General features: G+C 34.8%; 2 protein-coding genes across 11 annotated transcripts; both read left to right on the plus strand.

Annotated features, from left to right (window-relative positions):
- Positions 1-890: 890 nt before the first annotated feature.
- On the plus strand, positions 891-5,936 carry LOC103328724 (pentatricopeptide (PPR) repeat-containing protein). 10 transcript variants are annotated; one of them, XM_089051275.1, is made up of 4 exons: positions 891-4,607; positions 4,696-4,791; positions 5,366-5,491; positions 5,608-5,936. In XM_089051275.1, the coding sequence occupies exon 1, from the start codon at positions 1,243-1,245 to the stop codon at positions 3,598-3,600; it is 2,358 nt and encodes a 785-aa protein (XP_088907401.1). In that variant the 5' UTR covers positions 891-1,242; the 3' UTR covers positions 3,601-4,607; positions 4,696-4,791; positions 5,366-5,491; positions 5,608-5,936. The 10 variants fall into 10 exon arrangements, with proteins under 10 accessions (XP_088907401.1, XP_088907400.1, XP_088907402.1 ...); XM_089051274.1 differs by having other exon boundaries at positions 5,366-5,422; XM_089051276.1 differs by having other exon boundaries at positions 5,366-5,422; positions 5,645-5,936.
- Positions 5,937-20,906: 14,970 nt separating this feature from the next.
- On the plus strand, positions 20,907-24,598 carry LOC103328723 (glutamine synthetase cytosolic isozyme). The gene is made up of 12 exons (XM_089049747.1): positions 20,907-21,106; positions 21,953-21,992; positions 22,098-22,201; positions 22,326-22,374; positions 22,503-22,609; positions 22,764-22,851; positions 23,087-23,215; positions 23,336-23,410; positions 23,497-23,550; positions 23,715-23,752; positions 23,845-24,004; positions 24,109-24,598. Exons 1-12 carry the CDS (start codon positions 21,033-21,035, stop codon positions 24,259-24,261), a joined length of 1,071 nt encoding a protein of 356 aa, XP_088905873.1. The 5' UTR covers positions 20,907-21,032; the 3' UTR covers positions 24,262-24,598.
- The last annotated feature ends 2,110 nt before the right edge of the window (positions 24,599-26,708 follow it).

Here is a 26,708-nt window from a genome sequence, read left to right on the forward strand (position 1 = left end):
TTGGTCAGCCTATTCAGATCGAGCCAATCTTACAAAACCCTTTTCAGTATACTCAGAAGAATTTTAAGGCTCAGGCAAGTTCCCCTGGAGAATTGGGAACATGTCAAAAAAGAGTGGCAGCGCGTACGGAAGAACATACTTATGAATCCCCTGGGAAGAAACAGAAAGGTGTTATTCTAGAAGTGTTTCATGATGATGGTAGCCATGGAAAACTGAGGGGCAATGGTATGGCCAAAACCAATTGAAGAAGGGTTTATCTTAGAGGGAAGAATGGCTCTAAACAAGGAAAGTCAAAGGCCATGTGCCTATTCATGGATGAGGTAAATTTACAAGAAGTAACGATGCATCAGACTGAACACTGGCAGTCTATTGGTGACGAAATTCAATGAGCCACATAGTTTGGAATTGTCGGACTTGGGTCGGACCTGACACGACTCTGCACGGGCTCATTTGGAAGCATAGACCCTTTGTTGTCTTCCTAATGGAAACAAAAATGCGTGACGACAGAATTTCGAGTGTTCGAATGAGAATGGGTTTTACTTACAATTTCAATGTGCCCCCAGTTGGATCTACGGGGGGGTCTTAGTCTATGGTGGGATGAAAGTGTTAAGGTGACAATATGGAGATCCTCTCAAAATATGATTGATACAAAGGTGGAGATAATTCAAATAGGCCAGGAATACAAAGCCACATGGATTTATGGTACTCCATATAAAGAAGAGAAGGGGCTTTTCTGGAGATGGCCGGGTAATATTCTTTCGGCATGTACGACCCCATGGTTTAAATTGCAATAAAATCAAATTACAATGATCAAATTGTCATAATTGAAACCATATAGACGAAAGTAGAAATTTCATCAAACTACAAGGATTAAAAGTAAAACCTAGCAGCCACCCAATCCCGCCCAATAGGCCCTCACCCCCTCCCTCCCCTGTTCACCGCTAGCCCTCTTCTTTGTTTCGCTCCCTCTCTTGCTCTCTTTCCCTCTTTCTTCTATATCTCTCACTTCCCCTCCCTTGAAGTTGGTAATTGTTGTTGATGTTGATTTGATCCAATCCCGTTAGAATTCAGTGGCAATTCAAACACTATTCCCTCATTGCCATACTTGGTGGCTCGAATTAAAGATGCCATAACCACATTTTCATCAGCTAATTCTTCTTGGCCACTTGGTTACAATTGGTACATTTTTTTTAATTTTATTTTTTTTAACTTGTTGGTACTTCACGTTAGTGTCTAATTCCAATGGAGACCCCAAAGCCGCCCTCCCTTGCCGCTTCTTCGGATTCCTACGCATTTCACCTACAAGCATGCCTCAGAAAGAGAGACTTATTTTCTGGGAAATCAATCCATGCCCAAATCATCAAATCCGGGCTTCACTTCGGAGTGTTCTTAATGAATAACCTTATGAGCTTGTACATGAAAACTGGGTATTCTTTAGATGCTCACCGTGTGTTTGAGGAAATGCCTGTGAGGAATACACTTTCCTGGAATGCGATTCTCTCTGCTTATGCAAAGCAGGGAAAATTTGATGCAGCACGTAGAGTTTTCAATGAAATGCCTGAACGCGACTCTGTTTCATGGACTTCCATGATCGTGGGTTACAATCAGATGGGTCGTTTTGGTAATGCCATTCAGATGTTTGTAGATATGATTTCAGATGGAGTGACGGTGACCCAGTTCACGATTACTAATATTCTTTCCGCATGTGCTGCTGTTAAAGCTTTGGATGTTGGTAGGAAGGTTCATTCGTTTGTTGTTAAACTTGCAGTTGGTAGTTATGTTTCTGTTGCAAACTGTCTTCTAAACATGTATGCAAAATCTGGTGATCCAAGGACAGCAAAGATTGTTTTTGATAGGATAAGATTGAAAAACACATCGAGCTGGAATGCTATGATTTCTTTGCATATGCAATGTGGTCGTGCTGACCTTGCTCTTGTTCAGTTTAAGCAAATGACAGAACGCGACATCGTTTCTTGGAATTCAATGATTGCAGGATACAATCAGCATGGGCTTGATATGGAGGCACTGACTATCTTCTCAAGTATGCTCAAGGATTCTTTTCTAAAGCCCGACAAGTTCACTTTGTCAAGTGTTTTGTCAGCTTGTGCTAACCTTGAGAAGTTGGAAATCGGGAGACAAATCCATGCCCTTATTATAACAGCTGAGCTTGACACATCCCAAGCAGTGAAAAATGCTTTGATCTCAATGTATGCTAAGTCTGGTGGGTTGGAAATTGCTCAAAAGTTTTTAGAGCAATGTGTGACTTCAGACCTCAATGTTATAGCTTTTACTGCCCTATTGGATGGATACATAAAGCTTGGGGATATAAACCCAGCCAGACAGATATTTGATTCATTGAGAGACCGTGACGTGGTTGCATGGACAGCAATGATTGTTGGTTATGTGCAAAATGGGTTGAATGATGATGCTTTGGAGCTCTTCAGGGAGATGATAAATGAAGGCCCCAGACCAAACAGCTACACCTTAGCGGCTATGTTAAGTGTTAGTTCAAGCATGGCTTCTTTAGACTATGGTAAACAAATTCATGCAAGTGCCATGAGGTCAGGGGAAGTGTACTCAGTTTCTGTGAGCAATGCTCTAATTTCAATGTATTCCAAAGCTGGAAGCATCAATGGTGCAAAGCAAGTATTCAATTTGATTCACTGGAACAGAGATACTGTTTCTTGGACTTCCATGATTATAGCCCTGGCCCAACATGGTCTTGGGGAAGAAGCCATTGAACTTTTTGAGAAGATGCTGTCACTTGGTATTAAGCCTGACCATATAACATATGTTGGCGTGCTTTCGGCCTGTATACATGTGGGACTGGTGGAACAGGGCAGGAGCTACTATAATTTGATGAGGAACGTACACAAAATTGAACCCACCCATAGCCATTATGCATGCATGATTGATCTGCTTGGGCGTGCTGGATTGCTTCAAGAAGCGTTCAATTTTACACAAAGTATGCCAATTGAGCCAGATGTTATAGCTTGGGGTTCACTTTTATCTTCTTGTAAGGTTCATAAAAATGTTGATCTGGCAGAGGTTGCAGCAGAAAGATTGCTGCTTATAGATCCAGACAACAGTGGGGCCTACTCATCCCTTGCTAATTTGTATTCAGCTTGTGGAAGATGGGCAGATGCTGCACAAGTTAGAAAGTCAATGAAGGATAGGAGAGTGAAGAAAGAACAAGGATTTAGTTGGATTCAGATTCAAAACAAAGTCCATGTGTTTGGGGTTGAAGATGGAGGTCACGCACAGAGAGATGCAATCTACAAGATGATGGAAAAGATATGGAAAGAGATCAAAAATATTGGCTTTATTCCTGGCACTGAATCAGTATTGCATGACGTTAGCGAAGAAGCAAAGGAGAAGATGCTTAAATACCACAGTGAGAAACTTGCCATTGCCTTTGGGCTAATAAATACTCCAGAGAACGCTACACTGAGGATCATGAAAAACCTCAGAGTTTGTAATGACTGTCATTCTGCCATCAAATTTATATCCAAGCTTGTGGGCAGAGAAATCATTGTGAGAGATGCAACTCGTTTTCACCATTTTAAGAATGGGCTGTGTTCTTGTCGGGACTATTGGTAGGCATAGGCATAAGCATGAGGATTTAAACATAGTTTGGCTCAAGTGTACAGAAATTGATGTTTGTAGTATTTGCTATCAGGAAGATGGTTGATAATTGGAAAAGAGAGCAGGTGACTGTAGCCTAGCCTGTTGGTTCCATACTGCTTGCTATTAGAAGCCTCTTGGATTGAGTTTCAAGTGAAACTCTTTTTTCGGAAATCATGTTAGCATGTTGGGAGACATTACAATATGGCAATTGGTAGTGCTGCTATACCTTGGAGGTGCATTGTCTTTGAAAGAATTATTTGCCACAGATTCTAACATGGTTAGGGTGCTGACAGCCAGAAGTGAAAACAAGGGTTTTTGTTATTTTGATATACATTACCGAGTCATTCTCTAACAGCTTAAACATTTGCGGTCAAGTGGTAATCTAATATGGTATCAGTGGTTGTAGAAGGTCCTCCTGGTTTAAACCTCCCATTCCTATTCCGTACTTTTAAGGTTTTTTTGCTGGATTGAAGAGGTAAATTATCTCCCTAATTGTTTGGTTTTCTGTTGGGATTTCGTTTCATTGATGAGTTAAACCCTAATCCCCAATCAAGACATGCTTCATTGGGAATTAGGGTTGTTTTTAATCTGAAACCCAATCAAGAATCAGGGTTCTGTGATGAAGAACCCTAATTCCCAATTAAGACACAGAACTCGAATTCCAATTAAGCGTTTCTTAATTAGGTTTCTGTTTATTTTCTTGATTGGCTGAGAACAGGGCCATAAAGATTGTATTTAGTGTGTGTTCTTCTGCATGTTATCTTTTCCAAGTTATTTTCTCTTTCTGTGATGTAATAAAAAATAAAAAATAAAAAATTTGGTGCTTTCTTGGTGGATATATACGCTGAAGTACTCTGTGTGATTTTCAAGGTTTCTGCTATTAAGGTTTACTTTCTCATTTTCAGGTCAGTTGATCACCAGTGGAATTTTGATTGTTTTGCTACGGGTGGAGTTGGAGTAGATATATGAAACCACAACAGGTTTTGTTCCTGCCCTGGTTATTCTTCTATTAAGTAAAAAAAAAACTGTTTATCCCTCCTACCATGACAATGACTTTGTGATGCATAGGTCTGCACCAGAGCAGAGTTTTGAATGGGGAACATATACAGTTGTATCTGTTCGGTTTAATCCTGGACAGCCAGATATCTTGGCAACATCAGCAAGGTATGCATTGATGCTTGTAGATAAGATACTCATCTAGTTATAAAAACTAGTACATTAAGTACATTAGATACCATACCATGTGCTTGTTTATAATGGTTTTTGGTCCTGGATACATTGCTTTCTAATTTGAGCTTGCAGCTACATTTGTTTTGGTGTAATAAGGAATGGTACTGATAAAGGACTTAAGTATATAGCATCTTGAGAAACGTTTCTTGTAAAAGAAGGTTCAGCTGCAAAGGGCAGCTGTGTGCTGGTCAGCGTCCATTTTTCTTATGGAAACATGTTCCTCTTCCCCCTTGTACTCTCTTCCTCTAATATACCATGAATTTGAAGGAAATTTGAAATTTCCAATATTACCAAAAATCTGCATATCTTTCTGCTATTCTGTGAACATGTAGTAAAGAGCCAAACCGGCAATTAGTTCATCCATTTTGGGAAGTTGGTGGTTTCTTTTGTTACAACGACATAATTGGTTTCAATCCATGCTTTCTGTAATGATTTTATTCCATCTTTCCTTGTTTGTAATGATATTTAGGAGAGAAAATTATAAATGATATCTTTTTTTTCTGGGTAGTGATTGCAGCATATGAATCGCGCATGGGGTAACCACAGCGAAGAAGTTTACATGAGGGTAGGTAATATTGATGCTAAATTATCACTGTCTGATTTAGCCCCTTATTTTACTGTTGTTAATGTCAAGGTAAGGTTCTTAGGAATATTTGTTGATTTCTCTTAAATTTTCGCATGTATTGGCCTTTCTGACTTGCATTCTCTTTTTTTTTATATTATCAAATAACTTGCGTTCTCTTTGGACAGACAAAAAATGATGGGAAATCAAAATATTCTCCTACAGGGTCTCTGGAAATGGATCTGAAGATTATTTGGATGGTCAAGGGCTCAGGATGATTGCCACTTTTGAATTCAATCTGACGCCCAATTTCGTAGTTTGATGTTGAAGCCCAATGCAAAGAAAATTTGGGCTTCATATTTAACGTTCAAAAGTTGAAAAATATATTTTCAACCAATTACTTTCGTGTACGTTAGGCTAGTTGGCAAAGGCATTGTGCATGTCCCTTTGCACCCGTATTCGATCCCATTCTCATACATTACAATAATTAAAAATATTGAATTGTAAAAAACAAAAACCTTGGAGTTATATTTCAACATTTTGAGTTTTTAACCTCATAAGATTTTTCAGACCAAAAAAAACCTTACAAGATTTTTGCATGCCATTTAAAGCCCTATGTCACTTTGTGAAACAGTATTAATACAAAATTCTTTATATGAAAACCAATGGAAATGTGGGATCCCATTGGTTCCTAAAAGCCCTTGGGCCAAAAATCAACTCTTCAAATATTGTTTTACATCATCTGTGCACACAAAGCTTAATTCACATGAGTAGTGGCATTTACCGCAAATATGGAAAATTGGATATCCATAAAATGATAAATGATGAAAATAGTTCGATTGAGCCGGGACTTCGTCATGTGCTTTCCAACCAACTCCAATACATACACGCCATTATGGGACTGAAAAAAGAAACGTCCAGTACACTTTAATAATCGCATCTAGTGATCTCCTGCAGGGATGGTTAAAGAACCCTATATCTTTTAAGTTTATCGTATCTTTACTATTATTATTTTTTGTGAGTAGAATCAAAGCTTAAACTAAGATCAAAAGGATTGGCGAGCATCTCAATATATAAGAGCTCACATTGATAGCCAATTAGTAGCTACGCTCTTCTCGCATAACAATCAGAAAGACCCCCCCCCCCACTGATAGAGCACTCATTTTCCTCTATATTCCTCGATTTCGACAAGACATTAAGAATTACAGTCCTCAAAAAATGCATTAGAAATAAAATCTGGAGGTTACTCAAATCTCATTCTAGAATCTTCAATATGTAAAGCGAATTTCGAGAACCGACGAGCAATTTCATTGGCTGTGTGACGGATTTGGATAAAAGCTTATTTTAAGTACCATAGATCATCACAGTGGATTATGTACCAATGTGAAATTCAGGAATATGATCGTGACTCGTGAGTAGGCATAGCATAGCATATGATATTGTCCCCACTTTTTCTAGCTAAATGTACAAAGGACACGTGTTAGGAACCCAAACATGCCTGCCCTCTATATATATCTTGAAAAGATTCGGAGCATCCTAGTACGCAGTAGCATGTAAACCTTTGTTTTCAAAGATATTGTTTGGCTTCAAAAGGAAAATGCCGAAATCGGTTTTGGTTATTCATAGAATGTGTATGGTGAGAGTTGAGTATGAGAATATGTTCCTTTTCCATAGAATATTTGCAGACGATAGACAACTAGTATTGGAAATGGTAACCACCCAATGCGCCTTTCTTGTAACCATCAACAGCCCACCAAACCAATGTCAAAATTTTTATTGTTGTGGTGTGGATAGAAATTACGAAGCCTGCCAAAATTGGCATCAGATGCCAATCAATCAATCCCCATAGGCCAAAGCAGAGTCTGTCTAGGACAGCAGATGATGAGAGAGAGAGAGAGAGAGAGAGAGAGCACTCTCCAAGTGACATTGTCCTTCCTCTGCTTTGTGTGGCTACTTGCCACTGCTAGTGTCCAACAAGGCCTAGGGTTTTCTAGCTCAGCTTTGTCAGCCATCAACAAGGCTTAGCTGAAATGCACGATGAAACCCTTTTAGCTTACAGCACAATGTCATTGATTCCCTCAAATTGCTTAAATATAAATATAGTAGCATGAAAGCGAAACGAAATATATACAAAAATATATATTTTAGTACAAGTGATCGGAAAAATGCAATTTACATAAATATTCATTAGATATTTGAGAATTTCGAATCTTTTTCTATGTGAATAAATGTGAAAGAGCTCAACTAACTGAATTATACCCTACTGACGAAAGCAAAAGAAAATACATATATCTAGACAACCGGAAAACTGCCAAAATCCATTAAACAATGATTGATATGCTCTTTATTAATATGTGATTAATTAGACAATGTTCAAATGGAAGGCGTGGTTCTACAAGAAATGATTGTGACAACTCACGATATCACATGGACTGATTATTTTTCTCCTCACATTTGAGGCGTTAATAGGGTCATGCTTCTAATCTTAGCCAAAATTTGATAGGTCTAGTTTGACTAATTGGTTGGCGCACAACTTTAATAGCGACAAGGGTTAAAGATTAGTACTCTAATAAAACGAGTGGCACTGGCAAGGGGTCCTCTCGATTTTGTAACTCGAAACGGCAAAGTCCTTTTTCTACCTTTTTTTTTTTGGTTCACATGATTCCCATTCCAATCTAGTTTGGGTGTATAGGTTGCCTAGGAGAGAGGTAACATTTGTTGACGGGTAAATATGAAGGACATATTCTTTTTTTATACAATTGTCTTTAAATTAATTTAATTTATAAAAAGAATTATTCGAATTTGGGTGCGAGGGGGTCGGCTCACTGTCCTAATTAAGGAGACCCACATTTATAGACCATCTTATGTGCTATCTTTCTAAACTTTTAGGGACCACACCCGTATTCAATAACCGCATATTTCTTTTTCCGCCCCTAAGTTTTATGACCTAACTCTTGCCCTTTTTTTTGGGGTAGTGACGTACGTGAACAATGAGATGCGTTGAAATGCATCTCAACCGGTTATTATCTCTAATAGTCAGCGAGCACAGGTGCATTTTTAATTGAAATCTTTGTTATAAAATAATGATATACAATGCTTTTTTTAATTTCGAATTTGTAACATAAGTGAGGTTTATATACTTTAATATGAGAAGGTTGACTGCGCTCAATCTAAATAATACTCAAAATGTGATGCAATTAAGGGACATCTCATAATTTTAAAAAAAATAAAAATACGATGTATATTTATACGTACTTTAAATTTTTATTTATTTATGAAAATATACGTACTTTCATTTAAGTTGTGTTGAACTATGCAATCTGCCAGAATTTTAATCCAGAACTTTCGAAAGGGTTTGAAAGCTCAGTCATTAAGCTAAACTTTATGGATAAAATGACTTCTTCTCTTCTTCGTTTTCTGCCTAATTATGAGCATTAAAAAAATAAAGTAGGAAAATGTCAACTGTTTGTGCCCTTTCAGGATACCTAAGAACACATTTCTTCGACCTTTTTTTGCCCTCAAATCTTATATGACTAAGATAGATGATAAAAGAGTGCTCTCTATCTGTTAAGAAGTGTAGACATATCAAACTTCCACCTCTAGGAAGAACAACAAATAGAAACGTATGTATTGTTGAGTTATCTCCCAACTGTTAATTAAAAGTGTAGAGATATCAAACTTCTAATAGTTAAGTTGATTCAGCATATGCGGGTTAGGCCAATTGATCGTGCGTATATCCTCTCTTCGTAATTTAGAATATTTTAGAGTATTAGAGTATCGCTTTGTAAAACAAAACAAAAAATGTTTCCAATGAGCTTCGATACATCTTATGTGTAACAAATGTTGAGTTAAAAAATATATAGAATGTGATGCTACAACTAGACATTGCATATACATAGACTGTCGATTATTATTTATTAAAATTATGTCAAATTATATAATATGTTTGTGACGAGAGTTCCATAAGGAATCTGATAATGAGTAAATTTATTAAGATTTGTAAAAACTATTTTTTTTTTTTTTAATCGTGACCTTGTAGCTTTGAAACCAATGCATATAAAACGTACCCAACATCTTACATCATAGATGACAACAACAATGTCAAAATATTTTATTTTTAAATTTGGATCAAGTGGATATAGTTTTTTTTTTTCCTTGTTAATGTACAAATACAATTAATATAGCTTGAAGTTATGTGTGCCTACAAAGGAAAACAAATCTGATAGTTGTTTTAGTTATTTTGTTCGATTCCATTATTTTTCTGGTTATTAAAAAAAAAAGGTATAGAGACGTAGAGTACAATCAACCCTTAGAATAGTCGCTGTCCCAAAAAGGAAGAGAGCCTTATGATAGTCATGCAAATAATTTTGGGCTGAAGTGTAACGTTTTTTCTTCCTTTTTTTTTTTTATAGAAATTTTGGGATTGCATTCTTTATTCAGTTAAAAAAGTCACTAGTCACAAATGGTCAATACAAATTAGCTATAAAAGGGCTATCTCCAACAGACTCTCTATCCTCTCATCCTAGCTACTTTGGCTAAAAAGAAGGAAAATCCTCCTCCAGCAGACTCCCTACTTGACTCTCTATTTTGGAAAACAAACTTTTGACTCTCCACATCTAGCAAAGAGGAGAGAGAATTTGGCTAGGAAGAGAGAGAGAGAGAGAGAGAGAGAGATAGAGACATTTGGGAGGTTGGTGGGGTTGAGTTTCTATTATTTTTAATAAATATATTGGATTTGCAAGAGAAAGAGAAAATAAAAAATAAAAAATTTAGATTAGCCAAAATAGAGAACATTGCTGAAGGAAACACCTTTTAAGTGGTTTGCTATAATAGCTTTCTAGCTATTTTAGTTAAAATTTGGCTAAAATTTGGAGACTCTCCTAGAGATGACAATAATGAAGCAATCTAACATCAAAATTAAGAAAATCTAGGGCTGCTCTATTAACATTTATGCAGGATCGAAAAAACTCTATCATAGGCATCTCAACTAAGAGTGCAAACTTAGAACAACTAAAAAGAGATTAAAGGCTAGTTTGGCATTGCTGTGTTGTGAAAATAATCGCTGTTAGATTTGCTGTGAGAGAAAGCAGTTTGGCGTTTGGTAAATTTTTTGTTAAAAGTGTTGTTGGTATTGATTTTACGCATAATCAGAAAATGATTGCCGCATAATCATTAAACCCAGCGCTTCTTCGAAACGATTCCTGCATAATGGAAAAATGAAAGCACATCATTAGTTGCTTTCCTTTATGGCTTTCTCTCACAACAATTTTTAACAATAAGTAATTTTCTCACAGTTTACCAAACGGGTTGGGCTTCTCAAAATTTTAAAAAAATCACTTATTATCCCAAATAAGCAATGTCAAAAGAGCACTAAGTTTAAAAAAACCAACCCATAAAACTCTTACAAAAGAGAGTGGAAAGCTTTCACAAAGGAAATGTGAAAAACTCTCACAAAAAGAGAAGTGTGAGAAGTGTAATGTTGTTTCTTAGCCTAGATATTATACTATTACATTTTTTTGACAAAAATAGATATTAAAATCTCTCATACAAAATGATCATTGACCACCTATATAAAAAATATATATATATAAATTAATCAAATTATAAAAAATTATTATTGTCAAATTTCTTTAAACCAACTTCAATAAGGATGCTTGGCTCAAAAGAGTATTGATTGAAAGAAAGTCGTCACCTAAAAATAATAATAATAAACAAAGTGCCAAAGAACACAAAAGCACAAACTACCAGTTCCTGTCCACGTTATCACCTACACTTTAAATTTTTATTTATTTATGAAAATATACGTACTTTCATTTGAGTTATGTTGAACTATGTAATCTGCCAGAATTTTAATCCAGAACTTTCGAAAGGGTTTGATAGCTCACTCATTAAGCTAAACTTTATGGATAAAATGACTCTTCTCTTCTTCTTTTTTCCTGCCTAATTATGAGCATTAAAAAAATAAAGTAAGAAAATGTCAAACTATTTGTGCCCTTTCAGGATACCTAAGAACACATTTCTTCGACCTTTTGTTGCCCTCAAATCTTATATGACTAAGATAGATGCTAAAAGAGTGCTCTCTATATGTTAAGAAGTGTAGACATATCAAACTTCTAGGAAGAAGAACAAATAGAAACGTATGTATTGTTGAGTTATCACCTAACAGTTAATTAGAAGTGTAGAGATATCAAACTTCAGACAGTTAATTTGATTCAGCATATGCGGGTTAAGCCAATTAGTTAAGATAGTGCGTCTGTCATTTCTTCGTAGTTTAGAATATTTTAGAGTATTAGAGTATCGCTTTGTAAAACAAAACAATACCCTATTCCAATGAACTTCGATACGTCTTATGTGTACCAAATGTTGAGTTAAAATATACATAGAATGTGATGCTACAATTAGACATTGCATATACATAGATTGTCAATTATAATTTATTAAAATTATGTCGAATTATATAATCTGTTTGTGACCAGAGTTCCATAAGGAATCTGATAATGAACCAATCAATTTATCAAGATTTGTAAAAACTATTTTTTTTTTCTTCTTAATCGTGACCTTTGTAACTTTGAAACCAATGCATATAAAACATAACCAACATCATACATCATAGATGACAACAACAATGTCAAAATATTTTATTTTTAAATTTGGATCAAGTGGATTTTTTTTTTTTTTTTTGGTTGTTGGAAATATTTAGTCATATACCCATTCTTAACACTAATAATATAGTTAAACCCTACACCATTTAATTTCTATAAACAAACCAAAAAAAAAAAAAACCCAAAAAATGACAGTTTGCCCTATTGAATTTAATTTTGATTATTAAATTACTTTGATGCCCTATTGAGTGTTTTGAGCTTTTTTTTAATGAGGTTTTGGGGTTGAGTTTATTTTAAGAAATCAATGGCAGTTTTGTAATTTAAAAGAAGTTAAAAGCCTTTTTGTTATGTTGTAAATGGAGTTTTGAGTGTGTTTCTAAATTCCATTTCTTATAGGTTTTTTTTATTTTTTTATTTTATAATTTGGACTTCTCTATTGGGTATAATAGTGAATCTCCTTCTTCTTTTTTTCCCTTGTTAATGTAAAATTACAATTAACATAGCTTGAAGTTGTGGCCTCCTAGTATTTCAGTTCTTAACCATCACAAGAGGTGTCAGACCGAAGGAAAAAAAAAAAAAAAAAAACCAACACAAGAGGTATCCTACAAAGGAAAACAAATCAGACAGTTGTTATAGTTATTTTGTTCGATTCCATTATTTTTCTGGTTATTAAGAAAAAAAGGTATAGAGAAAATATTTCACGTACCATTTGACGAAGAAATAAATGTGATGTGGAGATGTAGAGTACAATCAAACCTTTGAATAGTCGCTGTCCCAAAAAGAAAGAGAGCCTTATGCTAGTCATGCAAATAATTTTTGGCTGAAGTGTAACATTTTTTCTTTTTCTTTTTGAGAAATTTTGGAATTGTATTTTCAATTCAATTAAAAAAACCATTGGTCACAAATGTCCAATACAAACTAGCCACAAAAGGCTATTACAATAACGGAGCAATCTAACATCAAAATTAAGAAAATCTGGGACTCCTGCACTAACGTTCACGCAAGATCAAAGAAACTGTCATAAGCATCCTAACCAAGAGTGCAAACTTAGAATAACCAAAAATAGATAAAAGTTGAAGAAAAAAAAAAAAGTGAAAAGCTCTCACAAAAGAAATGTGAAAAACTCTCACAAAAGGAGAAGTGTAATATTGTTTCTTAGCCTGGATATTATACTATTACATTTTTCTGACAAAATAGATATTAAAATCTCTCATACAAAATGATCATTGGCCACCTATATAATAAGTGTTTATAAAAAAATAATAATAATAAATTATAAAAATTATAAAAATTATTATTTTCATATTATCATTCCAAAAATTTTCTTTAAACCAACTTCAATAAGGATGCTTGGCTCAAAAGAAATTCTCTAGTTGTATTGATTGAAAGAAAGTCTTCACCTAAAAATAAATAATAAAAAACAGTGTCAAAGAAAACAAAAGCACAAACTACCATTTCCTGTCCACGTTATCACCTACGCGTTAGATAGGGACACGTGAACAACAAACAGACCTGCGTAGATGACAAGTTCATAAAATCAAGGAAAAATCAACTTTGACAAATCTGCCATTTTTGATTACTTTTTTTTTTTTTTCTTTTGTTGCTATTTGAACTGTAACTGAGAATTTGCAGTCCAGTGACCACTGACCAGAGGAAAGTAATTGGGTATTTCGTATTCAGCATCCTTTCTTTTTCTTCGGCCAAAATGTCAATCAATTGAATCATACCTCAAACCCTAAACAACAAAGACTTAGACCTAGACTTTTACAACGTATTCCATGTTCTAGAGGATTTGGTAATCTCCTTCCACCACCATGTTCTAGAGCATATGAATGGTTAAAGTAGATATTTCGGTGAAGTGGAAAGCACGCACCATTATCCATATGCACCGTTAACTCAAGTAAGCATTCTTGAGTTATACGTGTAAAATAGACATTTCGGTAAGGTGAAATTTTTTAATAAAAGAAATATGCACGTATTTATACGTGTAGAATACTACCTAACATACAATCAACATTAGACAATGACAATAATGATACCTTATCATCTGCATCTCAGGCTCGCAGCCAGAGAAGTCAGACTACAAAAACATATATAATTTTAAATAATAATAATAATAATTTTCTTTGGGTATGATTTCATATGACATCTTGCCATTTTTTTATATACAATTTTCTTTCGTTATTTTCAAAAAAAAAAAAAACTTTCGGCCATAAAAAGCCAAGCAGGCGCGTGAATTGATTAAGAAAATCTCATCATATAAAAAAAGCACAAAAGTCACAAACACAAGGATCTGATTGGGAGCTCCAAAGTGGATGTGGGCCCGCCTCATGACTATGCTGAAACCAATTGAGTCATGGGCCACCTACAATTCTACCGACACGTGGCGGTTGAAATCTTTGCTCCAGTCCTATGCCGTACAGAAATAAAGTTCTTTTAATTGGGCTATTTGAAAAAAAAAAACAGTAAAAACAAAAATTGGGTTATTTGTACTATTACTCATTCTGACAAAACTCTGAACACTTATGCTACCTTTTAGGCTTTTTACCGGCTAATCAATTAAGAGACAAGTGCAACTTCTTTAGTTCAATCATGGCCACCTATTTTGTTTTCTTTTCCAATTACTACCTCACCTTCCATTTTTCTTTTGCTTGAGCATTCCATGCTTGCTTAAACCCTAACATTTGTTTAGGTTGCAAAATGAACTTCTTGGAGATGGTAATGGAAGATGTTGATTCCTTTGTTTGGGAACACTGGAAAATTAGGACTAGAAAATGCCATATTAAGTACCTATTTATAGCTTACAACAATGGGGTATTTAATCCACAATTTATGGTTACTAATTACAATAATAAAAGCATATGTTATAAAGAAATAAGATGTGGAGGTAATGGATGTTATGGTGGTCATCCACATGCCATATATTTATAACTTTCCCCTTTAGATGACCACCAAACAATGACATAGTTGACTCATTAAAAACCTCGCTTGGAAAAACTCAGTGGGACAAAACCTAAGCAAAGGGAAAAAGAATGCAACATTCTTCTAAATCATTGATACGGTGTTGGACATGTTTATGTTGCCTCGTTAAAACTTTGCTAGGAAAACCCCAGTGGGAGAAAAACTTAGTCAAAGGGAAAAAGAATACAACACATATATTTCCTATAGTAGAATTGGGATGCTCCCTTGATTGATATCCCCCATGATGTTCAACAACGTTTGGAATATTGACTTCGAAAAATCTTTGGTAAAGAGGTTTGCTTATGTCACCCTAGATGAACCCTTTTTGACTCTAGTTATACAAGCAGCAATGTCTTCATACATGATCGTCAAAGCATTTACTATTGAATGAAGATCACATGTGTTCAAAACATAATGTTATAACATATCAAATATGAAGTCAAAGTATTCACAAAAGCAATTTAGGTCAATTTATATACATTGGTAATCATAATAATATTGAGTACATAACTTGAGTTTCGGGTTCTTAGTGTCAATCCTTTAATTATTAAGAATTTTATGACACTTTATATCCTTGAAGGAATCTCTTCAAATGATGTATCTCAAATATTGTATGAGCTTTTAAAAATTTCTATGTAGCATGCAGTTTTCATAAATATAATTTTAATGCATGTCATAAGTCTCGCGTTAAAATAACAACTGTAATTACATAAATGTGGATGTACCTACGATGGGAGACTGAAACTATATCTCTACCGGGGAACCTTATGCCATATTAGCAATCTTATTTAACTTTATTATGAACACCAATTCGTAACTTTCATATTTAACATTTATAATTCGGTGTTTGAGCTATAGGTTTCATATCCCACACTTCATTTTTAGTGATAAATGGAATTGCTTATTTCCATTTTTTGGCCAATCACTTAACTTGTCGACATTCATGAAGCATGATTTAATATAATCATAGTCCTTGATGATTGTAGTAGCTACTAATAAACCAAATGTATCATCAATTTGTGATCTCACAATTCTCACGTGCATGTGCATGCATAATTTATAAGCATCTCATTGGTTTAGGGTATCAATGCCTCTTTAGGGGCTTACACTGTCATTTATGGGATAAACATCTCTGAAGATGTATTCTTTGGAGAATGTGGATCATAACCTCCTATATAGCAATATTTCCAATAGGGATGGAAATTTTCAAATTATCTCCACTTATGGGGAGTTAAGTCTTTAAACTTACAAATCCGTCATGTTTCAGACATGCAACAAATGATTAATTAATAGTCACTTATTGCCATGTTGATAGATTGTGATACAGAAATACCAATCTATGCTTGCATATGTATAACCTATGTATACATTATCTTGATGAGACAAAAGGAGATGTATTCAAAGTTAATTCATGACGTGTGAGAAAATTGTCATATCAATAGTCATCAAAATTTAGGAAAATAAATTCACTATCATTATAGAGTCAAATGGACTTAATTGGATAATATGGGAGTTGTGCTCGTAATTTTCTTGACAAGACACAAATATGTGACCATTTGTTAGGTGCATCGAGTAAAACTAGTGAAATACTCCATAATTAAATGTTTATAAGTTCACAAATATCCCCTTGATTTATTTAAAGAAAGAAGGCTCAAAGTAAATTTTTTGACAAAGATGGTCTTGTGATAGATTTTCTTTGCGAGCATGCTTTGCAAAGATGTTCGTTGGACAAGAAAATATTTTGAGTCTTTAAATAATGTCCTTACGAATTTATAAAATCTTATGCATCATTATAGACCATGGATTGCCAAACAGTCATGGCACAACATAAAAGTTATCGCGTCAATGAACTTTTGGTTCATGACATCATAATCTTCAACTACTTTAATGGTTATGTAATACAACCTACAAAATAAAGTAGGAAGTTTCTCCAATAGACACATTTGGCTTTTAATATTGGGGTGATATTACAAAACATTACCTTTGTAAAACAAAATTAACTAATAACCCAATATAAATTAAATCTAAAAATAATAATAATAAATTATCAAATTGGTAGGATGAATATAATTAATTAATTAAAGGCTATGAAATTCCAAGATAATTCAATATGTAGATAGAACTACGAGTTTAAGAATCAGACTTCCAACCAATTCAATGTGCCTCAAAGTAGGCTATTTTTCCATGAAATCATAAAATTTGAATTTTTGATAACTAATCTCATGGATATAGAACTTCAGGTTCTATGAAGTTCAAATGTCAAATAGGCACAAAGAAGAAATGAACTTCATGTTCATATATAGTATTAAGATCCATGAAAATCTATGAACTTCATGTGCATATATCAACATATATTCGAAGCTTCAAGTTCGAATAAGATGATTTAATTAAATTGAATTAATAGTTGTGCTTTGAACTTCATATTCAAATCAATGTATATGCACTCGATACTTCTCGTTCGGGTTATTGAGATATGTAGGCCTCATGAAATTTTGATTTTGATTAATACAAAATCAAGGAGTTTCATGTCCTTATGTGCTTTTAAATTCGCTGAATTTCACGCCATCAATTATTTGGAATCAAAGAACTTCATGTTCTAATTCAAGCAAAAGGACTCTAGGTCCTAATCTAGTTATATGATGAGGATCGAGGAACTTCAAGCTCTGATCTTTTGTATAATACAAACTCATCGTAACAAGCTGTAATTAATTAAGACCATGCTTAACATTAAATAAACAAACAAATAAATAAAACATAGCATTATATTCATGTGTAATAAGAATAAGAAACTTTTTTTTCTTAAACGAGCATGATGAAGAAAAAAGGAAAAATCAGAGAAAGAAAACATACTAAGAGAAATGTTGTGCTGATAATGTGTTATAAAACTAAGGAGGAAATTGTACAAAGATAATAAGAGGAAGAGGAAAGACAATTGAATTGTTCTTTCAACTTGTATCATTCATATTTATTAAGCACCTATGAGAGGAGAGAAAAAGATAAAGAGAGAGGATGATCTTCTTTCCTAACAATGATAGAGATATAGCTTGATTTCAAAGAAAGAGGAGTAGAGATTGATGAAGTCGATTCGAGGAGAAGAACACAGAGATTGATTTCGAAGAGAGAGGAGATGGGAGGTTTGTTCAAGCGAGAGAAAGGAGAAAAGAGTTTTGGCTCATATCATATCCATGATTTCGAAGAGATTGGAGATGTTTTGGCAATTCAATGTAGTTAGCTTTACCTTAAACTCGTAGAACTCCCTATTACTACAAATAAGAAGTTGACACATGTAATTTATATATATATATATATTCACACCTTAGTTCAGTCAGGAATCGCCAATATAGGCAATTTGGGTACTGTAACTATGTCCATAACTCATCGGCTCAATTCTGAATACCACACCACACTGACTTCCCGGTCAACGACGATTTACTGCTTGCAAAACTTGGCTGGTAACTAGCAATTTGCTATTTTTTTGGTTGAACCGCACATGCCTAGTTAGCTTAAGTTGGGTAATGCCCAAGTACTCCAAAGGTATTACAAAAATAAGAACAAATAAGTTATGTCATTGAAAGCAATCTCTCACAGTCTAAACTATTCTCAGTAAAGAATATTAACCACACCTAAAGCTCATTCTTTCAAACTTAAAATTCTCTACACTCTCTTAACTAAGTCTAATTCAACCTTAACAACAGATATCAAGCAGTAAATAAGGCTAAAAACAATGCATTTGGATGAATGAATTTAAGAGTACTAATAATTTTTTTTAAAAAAAAATGGAATTCATATTGATGAGATTTAAAGTTCTAGAATTTGTGAAGTTTATTCTTCGCTTAACCCAAAATTATAATGGGATTTAAAGATTGAATTTAGGCCCGGTTTGGTTCGCGGAAAAGATTTGATGGGAAATAATTTCCCATGTTTTGGGGACAAAATAGTCATGAAAAGTGTGCATTTAATGCTGGCTCGTTTTCCCATACCTTCCTATAGGAATGGAAAATGAAACCCAAAGGGGGAAGATGGTTACATTTCCCCCTGTGTTTTCCCATGCACCAGGCGAGCATTTCACATGCTTGGACTTACCAAAAATGGGAAATCAATTAATTTCCCAACGTCAAGCCTCCTTTCCCATGAACCAAACGTTGCCTATAGGTGATGCAATGAATCTAGTTGCTTGGTAAGGTGATTGTGAGGTGGAAGCGGAGTTGGTGGCAATGGCATTGGTGGTGGGGTTAGTATTGTAAATGGCAAGGGCAATGTGATGATAATACATGTGGTAAAGTCAAGGACTAAAATATCGATAATATCACGAAATATAGAGGATATTATTGTTTTTTCGGGTCTATGATATTTTGGAACATATCCATACACTGTACACATATCGTAACATCGGAAAATATCGATGTCTATAATTTCTCTTACACTTTAGCAACATTTGGCCAAAATATATCGATAATATCGATAATATTGAAATGATGAAGAAAATGAAAATTTTGAATAGTTATTTACACTAACACCCCCCGTAAGGTTTCTTGTGTTTTCATAAAACCTCATCAGGTCTCAAAAATTACACGAACATCCCCTGAGGTTTTAGTTTGTTTTCACAGAATCCCTTTTCGTTGATTGTCTGTCCAAAAATTGATGATTTCATTAAAAAAAAACTTGTGCAAATGACAAAACTAACCTTGATGAAGTATATGCAATCTAATCTCAAAGGCCAACTTTGTCATTTGAAGAATTTTTTGTATGTATAAAATCATCAATCTTTGGATGAAAAATCAATGAAAAGGAATTTTGTGAAAACAATTTAAAACATTAGGAAGTGTTCTTGTAATTTCTAAAACCTCAAGGAGTTTTGTAAAAAAAAGTCGAAAACCTCAGGAGGTGTTAGTGTAAATAATTCAAATTTTAACCTTATAGGAACTCTATGTGGTACTAAGTCACTCATGTATCTTATCATGTAATGTATAAAGTGTAAAATATTGTAGTAATTCATTATAAATAAATGATTATGGTGTGTTTAATCTTCTTTCATTAATTACTACATATTTTCTACACTCGCAATGTTTGTCAGCTAGCTCCAAAGCTTTTTTTTAATAAAAAAAAGGTCCAAGTTTTTCTTACAATTTCCACGGTTTTTGGACTACCGATATTTTAGACCTTGAGTAAAGTGGTGATTGCATGCATGATTGTAGTTTTTTTTTCCCTCTCAAACCTCTTAATATCTCGAAGTTTTATAATTGACACCTATTTTGATGAAATTTAAATATAAAATTTATGACCTCAAGTTTCAATTTTTCTGTTCCACATCAAATTTCTAATTATCTTTGCATATGAACCTAAGGGAGTTGGTAAATGTTGCTTCAAAACTTTTTGACCTTTTATCAATTCCAAGTTTATTTCTTCAATCATTATATTAAGAATCATCACCGAGTTCTCCGGTTATGTCACCATGGACTTTTGATTTTTTTATAGTTTAAAAACAAAAAATAAGGAGAAAATATAAAATCAGAATTTTATTATGAAAAAAGGTATTATAAACAAGTTAGGCTTCAGACGGATCAGCCAAATCTTTTTCAACTCCTATTAAGACCGAAAGAAGCAGTTAGCCGGTCAGCATTCGGCTTGTATCTTAAACAACGTGGACCACTCTGATTTGATTCTCCACGATCAGTTATTTTATCAGAATCTTTTTTTTTTTCTTCTGAAAATGGCCACTCCCAGGTAAAATTATCAAAATAATTTATTAGTCGTTAATCTTTCCCAACACAAAATTCAATTAAAAAAAAAACTAATTATTTTCTGTTTTTTTTTTGTTGGAATTATTTTCTGTTTTTTTTTTTGGAATTATTTTCTGTTTTATAATGCACAAAAAGATAAAAATTAACAATATAAGATTCCTTTCATATTCACAATGCCGAGAAACCTACTATAAATAGAGCACGCCTCCCCTGTTTACGTTTCAGTATATAATTCATTTGCTGAGCAACAGAGAGAGAGAGAGTCCTCATTTCAAGTCTTTTGCTCTCTGTGTTTTCTTCTCTTCAACTATGTCGCTGCTTTCAGATCTCATCAACCTTGACCTCTCAGACTCTACGGAGAAGGTGATCGCAGAGTACATATGGTCAGCCCCCTTTTCTCCTTTTCCCTCTGACTCTTCCTCTGTTTTCCATGCTTGAACATGGTATACGTATCTGTGCGTATTTGTACGTATTTTTGTATGTATGCAAATGGGTCTGCTTGTTTTGATGAATAAGGAAATAGGTTGGCTTTGGTTTTGTGTTTTGTTCTTTTGATCGACCACTTGAGGTTAAATGATTAAGTTGTGTGTTGTTTGTTTTTAGTCAAAATCTTTTCCCTTTCTCTGTTTTGCTGCTGAGAGATGAGTGAGAGTTAAAGGATGTCGAGTTCTGCTCTATATCTGATTTCCTTTTTTGTTTATTTTTTTTAAAATTTTGTTCTATTTTTCTATGGATTATTTGAAATCCAACGGGGTTGGTTTACTTTTTGGAATCTTTGTATTCTTTCTGAGTATTTTTTTTGTTGTTGTTAGAGCTTTTGTTAGTTTTGATCTTCTTCTTTGCCTATTCATTGTGACCAAATAATAAGTTTTTAGAGTCCTGTTTCCTTTTCTTTTTTCTATTTGGTTCCTGAGATTCCAAAGTCTTCTTCTTTTTCCTAATTATTTTAGAAAGATATGGCTTGTTAATTTTGTAGTTGGGTGAGCTAAGAATCCAGCTTTTGCTCTTCAGACTTTTATATTATTATATCTTTTTCCGTGGAGTGTCACAATCTTTCTTGTTTTGGTTGTTGAGCATTGATTAGTGATTGGTATTCTCTGTTTTGTTAGTTCTTCTCAGCTTAATTATGCTGTTACTTGGGATTTCTATAACTTGAATATATTGTTCAATGTTTATTTTTCTTTTTAATTTCATTCCAAATTTTTTTTAACTTTTAATTACTGTAACAGGATTGGTGGATCTGGTATGGACCTCAGAAGCAAAGCAAGGGTAATTAATTTTCTTGTTTATTTTCTACTGGTGTGATCTTGTTTGGTTAATTAATTCAAATGGTAATATATATATATATATATATATATATTTGGGTGTATGAAGACTCTGCCAGGACCCGTTAGTGACCCGTCAAAGCTTCCCAAGTGGAATTATGATGGTTCCAGCACTGGTCAAGCCCCTGGAGAAGACAGTGAAGTCATTTTATAGTAAGCTCTTCTAATTTTTCTTACTGCTTGTAAGGATCTGCTTCTAATAGTTTTCTGTTTTATTTTTTAATCTGGGTTATGGGTATTTATTATATTTCTTCTTCTTTCTCATGAAATGAAACAGCCCTCAAGCCATTTTCAAGGATCCATTTAGAAGAGGCAACAATATTTTGGTGAGTTATCTTGATCTTCTATTATTTTCTTCTTCCTTTTCAATTCATTGGAGATATGGTCTGATGTGATCTATTTATTATTTCTCTTTCTAAAATCATCTGTGTTTCTCAATGATGATCTAAATTAGGTAATATGCGATGCTTACACTCCCGCCGGAGTACCGATTCCAACAAACAAGAGGGCTGCTGCTGCAAAGATATTCAGCCATCCTGATGTTGTTGCTGAAGTACCCTGGTATCCTTTTTCTCATGCTACTGTTTTTATTTATATATATATAACTTGGTCTTCCATTACACATGGTTAGTATGATTTATATACATACACGTCTTTGTTGCTTATTCATGTATTTTCTGTATTTGAACTTTGTGCACTGTAATCTGGAAAACAGGTACGGCATTGAACAGGAATACACCTTGTTGCAGAAAGATGTCAAGTGGCCGCTTGGGTGGCCTGTTGGTGGTTATCCAGGACCTCAGGTAAATGGATGTTGCTTTCTTTCTAAGGCTTTAGATTCATTGTTATATTTTATGCTCATGAGTTTTCCGAATACTTACATGTCATTGTCACCTGATGCTGGCACAAACTTGATAACTTTAAGAATTCTTTGGACGTACATTCTTATGTGATGTTAATTATGCTTACTTTTTCTTATTTTATTTTTTCACATTGTTACAAGAACACAACTTTAAAATGTCGTTTATTGCTCAACAGGGGCCATACTATTGTGCTGCTGGTGCTGACAAAGCCTTTGGGCGTGACATTGTTGACTCGCATTACAAGGCCTGCCTATACGCAGGCATCAACATTAGTGGGATCAATGGTGAAGTCATGCCAGGCCAGGTAAAATTCACAAATTATATATTTATATATTTCTAATCTTCCTTATATTTTCTTTTTCCTTCTTTGTTTCAAATTTAAAGTATTTTCCAAATCTAATCCATCAAACTTCATGTAATACAGTGGGAATTTCAAGTTGGTCCTTCTGTCGGCATATCCGCGGGAGATGAACTATGGGCTGCTCGTTACATTTTGGAGGTAACTTAACACGCTTGATTGCATAATAAACCGATAGTATTACATAAAGCTGTTGGTCAACGAATTTTTGGTTCCTATGTTCACAGAGGATCACAGAGATTGCTGGGGTGGTGCTTTCTTTTGATCCCAAGCCAATCCAGGTGACATATTTTCCTTAAATACAGTATCTTTTATTTCAATTTACTTGTTCCATTACATAATAAGAGGCAACTGAACTTCGCAATATTGGCACATTTTTTTGAAACTTGGTTTGCGTACTGATATATATGTATATTTTTGAATCCCTTGGCACTTCTAACACCAGGGTGATTGGAACGGAGCTGGTGCTCACACAAATTACAGGTATAATGCCAATTCTTTGTTGTCAAGGATTTGCCTGTCTTGGTCAAACTATTGTTTTCCTATAGGATGACATCTGAACTGTTGTATTTCAGTACCAAGTCCATGAGAGCTAATGGAGGCTTTGAAGTCATCAAGAAAGCAATTGAAAAGCTGGGACTAAGGCACAAAGAACACATTGCTGCATATGGAGAAGGCAATGAACGCCGTTTAACAGGAAAGCACGAAACAGCTGATATCAACACTTTCAAATGGGTAAAACTAAAAACAACCTCATTCTTTTGTGTCCTTAATTTCATAATTGTATTCTTTGTTATATAAACAGTTGCTCACTTTAATTACTGTCAAATGATGGACAGGGTGTTGCAAACCGCGGTGCCTCAATCCGTGTTGGAAGAGACACAGAGAAAGAGGGCAAAGGCTATTTTGAGGACAGGAGGCCGGCTTCGAACATGGATCCATATGTTGTCACTTCGTTGATTGCAGAAACCACCCTTGTGTGGAAGGCATAAGCTCTCTCAGCTACACGCCTGTGGTTGTGACAATATCACCATATCCTTCAATGGGGTTGGAAATGTGTTCTACCAGATCCTTTTAGCAGGATCCTTCTGTGTCTTAGCTACTTACTAGAATTAGCCTTGTCTTCAATTTGTATTGCGTTTTTCATTTTCCCCTGTATTAAAGGGTGCCAAGATGAGGTCATTGCTTCATTGCCTCATGATTAAGCCCGTTGTCTTCAATAAGTATCTGATATGGATAACATGTTTCAAAGGGCTGGTTTTAATTGGGATTTTTGTTTTTGTATAATGTAATTTTAATATAATCTCCCTCCCCATTTGGTTCTGATCATGTTTTATTTCTCAACAGCTCTGCAACTTGCTGCATTATAACTTGAGCGACATGATACAATTGATGGCCCTTGTATTTTATACCTAGGGGTATTCTGGGAACAAGCTGCAAACGCATGACTTTATCTCTAGTGCTATTGTCGCAAGCTATTCCTATTTTCCCACCTGTTCAAGCCTATAATGCCCTTCAGTTCTAATTTCAAGTACGACGGCGGCAATGTCAAAGCAACCTCTTTTCCATGTTTCCTTCTCTACTCCACTATAGATTAGTGGCAGCGCTATTGCCACGTATTTCAACTTCCGCCAACGCAATTCCTCCCATAACGTCTACCCTAATTATAATTTCAGTTATTTTTGGGTAGGGGTGGGTGGGCATTTAAACCAGTGAGTCTGAAAAAACCCTACTGACCAAATAAAAGTCAACCTAGGCTAGACGACAGTGGCCCTTTTCAGAAAATTAAACACCACATGGGATACGGCACGACTATATCTTAGTGGTCAAGCCATGCCCCAAATCTTAGGAGGCGGTGGTGGTGGTTGCTAGGAGAGGGAAGGCTCAAAAGGGTTTCACCCCATTTGGAAAGACCTCAGGCCCTCATCTGCCCCCTTAAAATTATGTAAGGTCATGCTTAGCTAGTACTATTCAGCACAAATATACTCGCTAAAAGCCTAAAATTGCGACTGCTATACAAACATTAAACCAAAATGTCTTAATGCTGACATGATCTTCAGGTAAAATAATAATACAAAATTAACGGAGAAAAGGAAAGGTAGGGATTTTATACCAAGTCCCCACCATATGCTGCGCCCATAATTGTCTTTTTCCTTCCTTTCTTTAATGTCCCTTCTCATAAATAAATGAGTCATACTAGACAGATCCTATGGACGCCCTCTCTAATAGAAGTAGGGTCCATTAATGATACACAATGTGATACAACAATATGATATCTTTACTATTCTTCTAAACACATAAGTTATGTATCAACAACAAAAGTTCAAGAGTGTACGTCCACATTTTAACAAACTAGTTAAAATTTTCCTCCAACTTGAGGTGTAATGATTGAGATAAATGTTTTAGGTCATTTTTTTTCAAGAAATATCCCTACTAAATGAGTATCGTTTAACTGCTTACCATCCTAGTCATTTGAAGTGTATTTGTTTGCAAAATTTCAATGACTAAATGATTTTTAATATGTTCTAATTTGATTATAGATAAATAGTTTTAATAATTGAATTATATTGGATCGACCAATAATATGATGTGTGCACTTTTTTACATAGCGGGCGTCCACTCTAGATCCTACCTGGCATATCATAATCATATTTGACATTTTTTTAACTACCCTTCAAGGCATAACAAATTTTTGTAGATTTCTGTTGAGGCTTACAAAATCTAAAGTTGGGCACAAATATATTTCTATCCCAGTGTGACACCTAAATTGGGAAGAAACATGACTTGGATAAGCAAGAGTTTGTCATATGCTTGTACACATGTCATGCCAAGCAAATATGCAACATGCCACGTAGAAAAGTCGTAACAAGCCTGTAAAATGTACTGGTTCTATGAACTCATGCTCATTATCCCGTTAAGCGCCATTTTGGCCCGACCATAGCCCTTACAAAACGGCAAAGCTCGAGCACAAGCATGCCAACTAACATGCCACGCCAAGCGGAAAATCCTTATTTTTGCACAAAACCACGCTACAAGCTTAAGTGAGCCCAAGTCACGCGAATGTCTGGGGCTTGCTAAGTGAGTTGTGGTATGGATGGTTATGAGTATTCACGAGGCCCATTGATAGTCCAAGGAGTGGAAGTTTTGGGATGCTTGGGAGCACCAAAACTCAAGATCATTCCTTAAGAAAAGGCTCAAACATATGAGTAAGCATGAGAGAGTGTTGAGGCCCAAAAAATCTATGGTTGGGCTCGAATAAATTCCCGGCCCAAATACGACACCTTATTAAGAAAAGACCCAATTTGGAGCACACGAAAGTTCCCCATGCACAAGTCACAGTCCACGTGCCATGCCAAATAAATAATCCATCATGCTAGGAATTGAGATAAAGATTATAAAATACACTACTTTACAAGCCCATGCTAATTAAGCATCGTGT

Source organism: Prunus mume, linkage group LG4 (assembly GCF_029339155.1).
Source record: "Prunus mume cultivar Tortuosa linkage group LG4, ASM2933915v1, whole genome shotgun sequence".
NCBI classification, from domain to species: domain Eukaryota; kingdom Viridiplantae; phylum Streptophyta; class Magnoliopsida; order Rosales; family Rosaceae; genus Prunus; species Prunus mume.